The sequence below is a fragment of the Peromyscus californicus genome, unplaced genomic scaffold (assembly GCF_007827085.1).
Source record: "Peromyscus californicus insignis strain IS unplaced genomic scaffold, ASM782708v3 Scaffold_2__1_contigs__length_46816999, whole genome shotgun sequence".
NCBI lineage: Eukaryota > Metazoa > Chordata > Mammalia > Rodentia > Cricetidae > Peromyscus > Peromyscus californicus.
The window spans coordinates 20212241-20223576 of record NW_026294540.1 but is presented as its reverse complement, the minus strand read 5'-3'; the positions used below and the strand labels follow the sequence as shown (position 1 = coordinate 20223576).

Genomic DNA, 11336 nt, shown 5'->3' with positions numbered 1-11336 from the left:
TCTTTGGGTTTATATGCATGCTTGTGGAGGCCAGAGAACCACCTCGGCAGCTATCTGCCTTTGTTTTTGAGACAGGGTTTCAGATTAGGGGAGAATTCACCCAGTTTAGGCTGGTTGTCTCTGCCTGTCTCTACTTTCCCAGTGTTGACATTATAAGCACATGCTATCAGTCCCAGGCCAGCTCTTAAGCATGAGTTCTGAGGACTGAACCCAGGGTCCTTATGCATGTACCACAAGCACTTCTATAGTTCAAACTTGACAGGATAGTTTTGTGTAAAAGCCTAATGGTTCTCAGCAGTGCCACTGACTAGGACCTGCCTCTTTAAACAGGGCCTATATAAACTAGTGTTCTGTGGCTGGTACCTCCAGAGTGATGACCTATTGTCTTGCTAAGTCTTTCCCTGGGGATTTGTCCCTGGATCCCTGGTCCAGACACTCCATTGAAGCAAGGGTATATACAGCCCGGTATTCTTCTGAAGATCAACACTGGTGTAGGGATGATGTCCCGAAAAGAGCTTCTGAGCTGTCCAGTCAGGTGGAAGACAAGGAGCCATGTGCCGTGCTGGAAATGAGTGGCCTCGTCTCAGGGTCAGGTGCATGCCTCTACACACATCCCTTTCCAGTCTTCCTTCCCTAGACCCACGGAAAGAAGAGAGCGCCTCCTCCTGCTAGCTTGAGATAATTTAAGACAGACTCTTGGGGGACCGTAGGATGACTGTGGCTTATAATAAGTTTTGGGTTTACTCAACTACTGGGCAAGCCTCAATCAAACGTTTCACTATTAGGATAAGAATTTAAACTGTATCAAGCTGATAATAGAAAAATAAATAAATTTTAAAAAATAAAAATTAAAAAAAAAACCACTGTTATTTGTTCAAGTGGGAAGGGATTTTAGGAGAGCTATATTTCATGTCACCATGGACCTCTTAAAAATTTCAAAATAATCTAGTTTTGTGTCTTATTATAAATTTTATTAATATTTTAATAATTTACTTTCTGTGTATGAGTGTTTGGGTACCATGTGCATGCCTGGCCTGGTGCTGGTGGAGGCCAGAATACATCAGATCCCCTGGAACTGGAGTTATAGGTAGTTGTGAGCCACCATGTGGATGCTGGGAATTGAACCCCAGTCCTTTGGAAGAACAGCTAATGTTATTAACCAATAAGTCATCTCTCCAGTCATCCCCTAGTTTAAATAAAGTTTCTTAGGTGACAATATGCTAAATGGAAGATATGCAAATGTTTTACAAATTAGAGATGAGGTATGATTCCTAAGTCCGAAAATGGTCTTTTTGCTTTGTTTTTTGAAACAGGATCTCATGTATTCCAGGCTAGTCTCTCTTTTTTTGTGGTTTTGAGACAGGGTCTCTCTGTAATCCTAGCTGTTCTGGAACTCAATACGTAGACCAGGCTGGCCTCGAACTGAAGAGATCTGCATGCCTCTGCAGGGATTAAAGGAGTGCACCACCACACCTGGCTGGGCTAGTCTTTTAAGTTAGTATTCAGCAGAGAATGACCTTAAACTTTTAAAATTAACACAGTCCACGTGTGGATGTCAGAGGACAACTTGAGGTAGGTAATGTATGTTCTTCTTCAACTGTGTGGGTCCTGTGGATAAATCTCAGGCTGCCAGGATATGGCAAATGCCCTAACTCACTGAGCCTGTCACTGGTCCGACCTTGAATGCTTTGCGCCTCCTGCCTCCACTTCCCAAGTGCTGGGATTACAGGTTCTCATTATCAGTCCCAGTTTATACCAACCTGGGGCCTTATACATCCACCCATGCAAGCTATCAACAGGACTATATCCCCAACCCAAGTCCTAAAGTTTCATGTAAAACATGTTTTAGTCAGTGAAGGATGGTTAGATTTCAAACAGACTAATCTGTTTATAGATTAGTCCATTTTAGTCTTTAGAGGGTTGTAGGAATGGACAATTCAAAGAAAGCTATGGAAAGACATCTTAAGATACTCTAGCCGGGCGGTGGTGGCTCACGCCTTTAATCCCAGCACTCGGAAGGCAGAGGCAGGTGGATCTCTGTGAGTTCGAGGCCAGCCTGGACTGCCAAGTGAGTTCCAGGAAAGGCGCAAAGCTACACAGAGAAACCCTGTCTTAAAAAAAAACCAAAAAAACCAAAAAACAAAAAACCACTGTTTCAGCCGGGCGGTGGTGGCGCACGCCTTTAATCCCAGCACTCGGGAGGCAGAGCCAGGCAGATATCTGTGAGTTCGAGGCCAGCCTGGGCTACCAAGTGAGTCCCAGGAAAGGCGCAAAGCTACACAGAGAAACCCTGTCTCGAAAAACCAAAAAAAAAAAAAAAAGATACTCTATGTAACATCTATGGTCAGTCCTCCCCTCCCTTTTTAGGTGTATGGATGTTTGCCTCCACACCACTGTATTTGCATGCCTGCCTGGTTCCTAGAGCATCAGATCCCCTACAACTGGAGTTACAGATGGTTGTGAGCCACCATGTGGGTGATAGGATCTGAACCTAGGTCCTCTGCAAGAGCAGCAAGTGCTCTTAACTACTGAGCCATCTCTCTAGCCCCTGTCTTTTTTTTTTTTTTAAAGACAAGGTCTCACCAAGTAACTCTGGCTGTCCTAGAAATTCATTATGTAAACCAGGCTGGCCTAGAACTCACAGAATTGTCTGCCTCTGCTGTGATTAAAGGTCTAAGCTACTACAGCACCCAGCCCTGCCATGGATTCTCGACAATCACATATGTAACAAACCCACAGGAACCCAAGAACATCACCCCTAAGGAATCTGTATCCTCTCTAAGTTACCTGAGATTTAAGAGAAAAGGTTCCAGATTAGTGCCTGTAGGGACAAAGTTACAGTACCACGGATACGCACGTTCTTCCTGACTCTAGACTTCATCTCATCCACATTCGTCTGAAGACTCCACACTGAAGTAAGAACAATGGCAGCACAATGTCCACAGGTAACGTCTACATTTATTTTATACCAAAAAAGTTATGTGCAACAAATAAACATTCTTACATATTTACATCGGTTTTTATTTACCAGTTAGCAAAATGGTATCCTAAATCTCTGATAAAGAATATTTCTATCTATATTAAAGAGGGAATCTTCCCAGTGAACTCCTTTTTACATGAATGTTTACTCAGGAGCTTTTGAAGCATGAGTAATATTTTAGATGGAACAGACTTCACAGGTCATAGACACCTATTATTTAGGCCATGCTCAATACAGCTTCATAACATTTCACCTCTTCCGGGCCAATTAGTTTAAAAAGGGGGTAGGGGGGGTGTTTGATCAAGTTGCCTGGGATCCTACTCTGCCCCTTTGATTGTAGGGTTGTTCTCACACATTAGGATTCATAAATGTGCTGCCTAAAATGCTAAAAGGGGTAGAGGGGCAGGTTCACTGATGGATGCCGAAGGAAAAACACAGGGGTGGTTCCTGGAAATGACAGTGGGGAGCTTTGCTGACATTTCTCTGACTTTTAAGGTAAAGCCACCACCTGTCAGTAGTCATCAGAACCAACTGCTAGTGCCAACTATAGCTTAGGAAGTCATTGCTGAGGAGTTTTTGTGTTTTTAATTTTGCTTTTGAGACAAGGTCTCATATAGCCGAGGTTGGCCTTGAACTTCTGGTCCTCCTGCCTCCACCTCCCAAGTGCTGGGATTCTAGGTGTGTGCTACCATGCTTGGCTGCACTTTACCGTAGTCTTTTGAAAATAATTATAAATAAAAACAAAAAAAGCAGCAATATTAATTTATTGTTCTCTATCTTACCTCATAGGTAAAGGGTACTTTGTACCAAATGAAATACTTTTATATGTGCATGGGTGTTTTGCCTGCATGTATGTCTATGCACCATATGCAGTGCCCTTGGAAGCCAGAAGAGGGCATCGGATCCCCTGAACTGGAGTTACAGATGTTGTTAAGCTGACATGTGGGTGATAGGAGCTGAACCCAGGTCCTCTCCAAGAGTGACGAGTGGGCTGTCTCTTTATATGAAAAAAGTCAATGTCTTTCAACATCCTTCCGTATAATGAATTTGAACCACTCATTCTAGCACTTGGGAGGCTAAGGCAGGAGGAATGCCAACTTTGAAGCCAGCCTGGGCTATGTACTGAGTTCTAGGATAGCCTAGCCTACAGAATGAGATCATCTGTCTCTTAAAAAAAAAAAAACAAAAACAAAAGAACAACAACAAAAGAGTTGAAGGAGAGGTTACATATATGAAGCAAAACAATTCCTGGAATGCAGCTAGTGCAACTTGTCAACCCTGAGTTGTCCCAGTTTAGCCTCCCTGGTAGAAACCAGCTGCGGGAAGGAGGACCAAGGGAACTCGCTCGCACAGGCCGACCACAGTCCCTGGAGCACGCCTTGCCCGAACTTCTTACTCCTTCAAATCTCCTCACTACCAAGTGAAAGGCTTCACAGAATTACTGTAGGAGTCATTTCCCCCTAGTCTGCCCGTCCACAGTTACTGTTAGTCACGTTCAGTGTTTGCTGTTATTTTGTGGGTGGGCTTTTTAAGACATATATATTTATATTTATTTCACTATATAACCCTGGTTGGCCTGGAGCTCACTATTTAGACCAGGCTGGCCTCCAACTCAAGAGATCCACCTGCCCCTGCCTCCCAAGTGCTGGGATTCAAGGTGTGTGTCACCATGCCCAGCCAAACCCTGCTTCTTCAGTGTTTAAATATTCAGTCTGAAACAGTCATAACAGTATTAGCAGTTTTATAACACAGTATTTTTCTCCCCCATTCTACTAGGTTTAATAGAATTTCCTCAGGGCAAAAACTACCAAATAAAACACAACAGGGTCGCTTACTGAGAACATATATTTTAGCAAATGCTTTTTTTCTTTTCTTTCTTTTTTCTTTTTTCTTTTAAAGACAGGGTCTCCTGTAGCTAAGGCTGGTCTCCAATTTGCTATGTAGTCAAGGATGACCTTGAATTCCTGATCCTCTTCCTCCTACCTCCCAAGTGAGGGGACCACAGGCAAGTGTGAGCACAGACACTCTTATTTCAGACAGCACCTGTTAACTCTCAGTGAGAAAGGGGTATTCACTCTATTGGGTCACAGGAATGTAATAAACAAAAAATCCATACAATCTATAATGGTGGTACTCCCAAGACTTAGGGAAGCTATGAAGGGTCTGGTGGATGAATACTCTCACCTTTTCCTGGGTAAGTGTTGAAGACAGCTGTACTGTCAAGACACGCTTTAACGCCACTCTGTTGAGTGATAAAAGACAAAAGTTCATTTGGAATTGGGATCCAAGGGACTTGTTTAGCACACCCTTGATATGTAAGTAGCAGAAGTCTTGGCTATTAGCCATTTCCACTGCTTCGGGAGACCCGGACGAAGGGCTACGAGATGACCTCACTGTACAGTTCTCTCATGAGGAGTTGGTTCTCCTAAATACCATTCAGTACTTTCTAGAAGTTCTTTAACTACTTCAGAAGACAACAACAATGCATACATAGTAAGACAGTCATGGAAATGTTCACATTTGTGGGGCAAACACAACCTTTGATGAAATCAGAATTAAGCTTTTTTTAAGAAACTGGTGAGAGAAAAAAAAGAAAGAAACTGGTTAGAACCTACTAACAGGGCATTACAATTCCTATTTTATACCTGCCCTGGGCCAGAAATCCTATGGTGCATAAGTTGTGACTGAAGGTCCTAAACCACTCAACGATTGCTGACCATACACGTTCTTTACAAAGCAAAGCCTGTTTCCTCCCTCCAAAAGAAGGCAAATAAAAGCTCTCAGAATTTGCCATCTAGTTGCCTATTTTTAACATAATCATTAATCAAATCGTAAATCAGAACATTGCCACTACTTCTCAACCCAAGGAATAAAATGGCTGCAAAGCCCCTTCTGGTAGAAAGCAAATTCTCTGCTTCGTGGTAAGGAATGAAAGGAGGGATACTTCTGCCCCGGTTCAACACACAGAATGATTTGGTTTGAGATTGAAGACAGAAGGCACTTTGAACATCTCCTGTAAGATGCTAACCAGAGAAACACAGTAAACCATGCCATCGGGTTTATTCAGATCACCTCTGGGTTTCTTCTCACTGCTTCTGTGTGGCTACTGGAGTGGGACAAAGTTTCCATGTTTCACTTCCAAGTCTTTCTATGTGTTGTGTTTCTTCTGAGTCAGCAAACTGGTCCTCGTGTCAGCCCTAAGGTTTACAAATTCAATATGTAATTGTGAAACACTTACTGACAATCCTTAGTGCAAGAAGAAACGAGAAAGGAAACACCATGGACCGACCTCGGAGCACAGGCTTGTGCAGATTTCAGTCCTAATACTGTCAAGTTGACTGGCACCAGGATCAAGGGAACACATCTGTATTGAAAGGTCAGCTACTGGTTAAGAGGCTTTGCCAAAAAATGCCATAGTGGTATGTTTACTCCAAAGACTACATCCATTTCCTACCATCAGTGTCCCAAGAGCCTTGGAATTACAGGTCTGGTCACATGACATCCTAAACCGTTAGGATCCATCCAGTTTTATGACTAGTCAAACTTGACTGGGATGTTCAGATCTCGCTTCTTCCTCTCAGAGTGGAGGTGGAAGGGAACCAAGCCCCCTACTGTTTCTGCTGTCAACCCTCACCAGGACCGTCAGCACGTTTCCCAAGATGATCTGTTGCTGTCTGCTCTCTCCACTACTTATCAGTCACACTGAGCTGACAACTCTTCATCGCTACACTTCAACTAAACTGTACAGTAAGTTCTGCAGGGGTGGATCCAATGTTTCTACCTTTATTTACAAATATCACACGAATGGACTCTAATTGAATCTACAGATTTAAATCCATCAGCTAAAAACATATTACATATTGTAAACATGGCAATATTTAATACAGTATCTATTCTAAAATATTTTCATGTTCATGATCACATTTGTTATACCTGAAATTGAATTTATACACATTAAAGAATTACTAGCAATGGCTGCTCACTTTATGGTTGAGGACCGGGGGCTAGGGCTACATTTTATTATCTCAGAAACATCTTCAAGGTAAAGTTAAAGCTTGTCTTTGATTGGCTCGGCGTATCCTTTTTTGTATCCGGATTTAAAATGAAGATTGACACAGAAAATAGCTAGGGCCCCTTCTAATTTACAGTATTTTAAAAAATCAGTTTAAGATTCTCAGGGAAAATGTCTGTTGTGAATTAAAAAAAAAAACTTGCAAAATAAACTTAATGAAAGAAGTGTCTGAGACAGTTGGGTGGGAATCCACCAGCCGTCAGTCTTCCTTAGGCTGCAGCTGTCGCTTCCAGGCCTCATTCAAGTAAACTAGTCGTTTGTAATTGATGATGAGGAGAATGAAGTTCAGCACGTATGTGATGACGCAGATGATGCAGAACTCCTTCAGCACAAAGTACAGAATGTAGGCCAGGTACAAAGAGCCCACCACGGACACGATGGAGGAGGTCATGAGGACAAGGGCCGCAACTGCACTGGCCGTCATGCCTGCAAGAGAGAGACATGGCTGGGTCAGGGCCTGGCCTGGACAGAACCTCTCAACTGACAAGTGACAGGCTGTAGCTAAAAGCAGTGTGGATCAATAATGACCTTACCTTCTTGACTCTGAAAACAGTGCAAAAGCCACCCGTCTGTTTAACACTAAGCAGGCTGAGTTTTACTGGACGGGTTCAGAGCTGCCAGGTTTCTGACATGTTACTATTTCATGAGGATGTGTGCACACGACTATGCAAGCTTACAATCATTTTAAGCAAAGATGCTGACAGTCTCCTAATGTGCAGAGGAATGAGGGCTGCAGCTTTCCTTCCAAACCACACCTCCTGGGGTAAGACCCTCCCCCTGGTGTTTCACTATGGGTTCCCTATCTGGGGAGAATGTTTTCATGGTTAGATCAAATTTACCAAAAACCCAAACCTGGTGATGCCCTCGCCAACACTGTGCTGAAGAGGAAAAAACAAAACAAAACGTTGAAACACTTTAGGATGGCTAACTGGTGGATAAGGGCAACTATAGCAGGCCAGTAGCCACATGTGCAGCAAAACAGATGAGGAAAACAGGCAGTCTGGGCCAGGTGTGGTGGCAACATGTCCATAATCCAGCACTCTGGGGCTGAGGCAGAAAGACTAAAGACTGAACCTGTCTGGGTTACAGTAAGACCCTGTCCCAAGGTGGGGGAAAGTAGTCAGGTATTAGAAGGCAGGGCTTAGGGCAAAAGTGTGTCTGGAGTCTTGACTGCCTTCCCATGGACTGTTCTGTGATTCCCCAATGCCACTGACACAAAGACTATATACACTCGTTTTCAAGGTCAGAAAAGGGCAGAGCTTCTTCAACTCTCTGCCTACCCAATGGCTAGTGGGCCAGCAAAGCCTAGACTGTGCTCAATGTAGTCAACTAGCACTGCCCTCACCGTGCTACCCACCTATGCTGAAAATCTAAGCCTGAATAATGAGTACTGACACCTTAACCTCCTCACAGACAGTTAAAAACGATGCAAGAACCAGGCATCGCGGGGCCACTCCAGAATCCCAGCACCCAGGAGGCTAAGGCAGGTGGTGGTCGTCTGTGCATCTAAGGACAGCCAAGGCTGAGTTCCAGCCTGGTCTGAGATATGTATATAAATAAATAAATATTTTGAGAAATGATACTGGTAGGCTAGAGAGGAATCTCCGTAGTAGCTCTCTTGTCATCTAGATGCACAAGGGTTCTAGATGCATGGGTTCAATCCCCAGCGCTGCAAGCAAACAACCAGAAAAATAAAATGATATGTAAACTATCTACTGTGCTTTTCTCCTCTCAGATTTCAGTAGCAGACAGTACACAAGCTACCTCCTCAGTCTGTTGTGAGGATTAAGTGAGCTCAGCTAAAGCTGGACTATCTGAGCTACAGTAAGGTGCTCAGAGTGCCCTGGAAGTGCTGCTACTGTATTAACGGTGGTGTATGCAGGTACTTGTGATTGGTGGGAAAACTGTGGACTTTATAATGGGCCATAACTCTAACAATAAAATATTTTATAGCTATGAAAAAAAATAAAATAAAAACAATGTATCCACATAAAAAAATAAAAAAGAGCCAGGCAGTGGTGGTGCATGCCTTTAATCCCGGCAGAGGCAGGCAGATCTCTGTGAGTTCAAGGCCAGCCTGGTCTACAAAGAGAGTTCCAGGAAGGCCAGGGCTGTTACATAGAGAAATCCTGTCTTGAAAAGCAAAATAAAACAAAACAAATAAAAACATATAGATAGATAGATAGATAGATAGATAGATAATTAAGATAAATAAAAAATAAATAAAAAAGAATAAAAGGGGGAGAAAAGAAAGCTGTAGCACAGGGAACACAGCATTTACTTTTTGTGTTTTAAAAGAAAAGAATAGACCATTTGTTTGTATTTTTTATATATGCAAAAACACACCAGAACCATGAGCTGGTGGGGGTGGGGCAAAGAAGATAAAACGAACTGGAACTGAGGTGGGATTGCTTTTCATCACACAGTAGCTTGTTTTTTTTAACATTTGAACTATGTTTAAAATGAACTATCATTTGAACTATCATTTAAAATGATGACGGTCACAGAGTCTACCGAGGGAATGAGGTGACAAGCTCTGGATGTGTTAGCTGATTCAAAAGAACTGACATTACAAAAGCATGTGGAAACTAACAAGTCAGGAAATGTGAGTGGAAATAATACACACGATGAAATTATGCACATGAAATGGAACCAGCACATTAATATTATAAATGGAAACCTGTCTCACCTCGATTTCCCACATAAACATGGATGACTTTTCCCTAAGCACTTTTCTATGAAGGGGAAGGAGCTGCTCCTGAGTTGGAGTTTGTACTTTAGAAATCCCACAGAACCAATACACTCGAGATGAGCCTTCCCCTCCAACCACAGACCCCTCGCTACGCTTTCCCACGCACATACAAACATGACCACCCTAGACTTTAAGCCCCATTTTGCTTGTTCTTCTGGACAGCATCCTAATCTTTTCCCACTCACTTCTGCTTTAATGGCTACACAGAACTTTCCAATGTGGACACGCCCTTGTCGGTTCAGCCGTTACTGACAGCTGAACCTCCCGTGATAGCTCTGCTATTTTAAACTGCACTATCATTTTGTCTACACCTTCCTATTTCTGCAGGATAAGTATGTACATTCAGAATTGGGCAAACCTGATCAAACTTTTTAGAAAAAAAATCATATTCCAAATGTGAATCACAGCAAGTCAACTGCAGACTTAACCAGTCACTGCACAGAAGAGCTGACAAACAATGAATAAAACATTAGAAGTTGAACCGCAAAGCACTAGACCCCAAGCATAACCACAAAACCAACATTTCAAAGGATAAAAGAATTATCACAAATAAGCTTAGTGGGCAGTAAAAGGACATTAAAATACAGTAAAATTACAAAGATGGCTACTGATACTTGATAACTAGAAAATCTGACAATAAAAAGGACACCCTTTTAAAATGAAGATTAGATGGAGACCAGACGACTGGGGGAGGGGAACAACAATTTGGCATAACTGTTAAAATCCATTAAAAAGTATTTTTTGACTTATTAACCTCATACCCGGAAATTTATTTCAGGGAAATAATTCAAGGGAGGCAGTACTTTAAAGAAAATGGATCCCCATGGCATTATTCACATCATATAAAAATGTGAAACTGAGATGTCCACAGACACTTAGGACAATGATATTGAAAATACAAGGCCATAAGACTTTTTTCTTAAAAGCAAAAGGCAGGGCTAGGGATGTAGCTCAATTATATAATTCTGGGTTTGATCCCAGCACCACGGGGGACAAACAAAAGACCCACAAGACAGGGAAACAGTAGATACATAAAAGCAATGAAGTTATGGCAGCTTCCTGCTACTGTTTACTTAATATGTGCTATTTTAAGATAGCCAGAGTCTATAATATAATTTTAAAAAACAAGCTCACAAGGAAGACTGGAGTAATAATTTCCATGGATGGGGTTGGGTTTCTGGACATCATGACACACTGCTAGCATGACTAAAGGTCCACTGATACCAAGGTCAGCACATCATAAAAAGCAGTGAATCACATTTTCACAGGACAAAAATGTGCTGCCCCCTAGTGGTGTTCTATTATTAGCACGTGCTTTTCACTATGAAGATACACTTTAGGGCGAAGACACAAGCACTGAATGGGGTAACAAGCTTATTTCTGTATCTCTGTATAAATACTTACCAAGTAATAACTGTAGTATATAAAATATAAGTCCAAAGACACTGTTTGGCTGGTTTAATACACCATCTTTTCCAAAAATGGAACCCAAAAGACCAAATCCTCGACCCCATCTGTAAAATAAGGAAAAC

The 11336-nt window shown here is 42.3% G+C and overlaps 1 protein-coding gene across 3 annotated transcripts in view; it reads right to left on the bottom strand.

The window, feature by feature from the left end:
- Window positions 1-2938: 2938 nt before the first annotated feature.
- Window positions 2939-11336, bottom strand: part of Vkorc1l1 (vitamin K epoxide reductase complex subunit 1 like 1) — a 46543-nt gene continuing 38145 nt past the window's right edge. For 2 of the 3 annotated variants that reach the window (XM_052755561.1, XM_052755560.1), the window contains exons 2-3: window positions 11209-11318; window positions 2939-7478 (exon numbers count right to left, since the gene is read on the bottom strand). In XM_052755561.1, the coding sequence (XP_052611521.1) occupies window positions 7252-7478; window positions 11209-11318 (337 nt within the window). In that variant the 3' untranslated portion in view covers window positions 2939-7251. The remainder of the gene's footprint in view (window positions 7479-11208; window positions 11319-11336) is intronic. The other variant, XM_052755562.1, reaches the window with a different exon arrangement.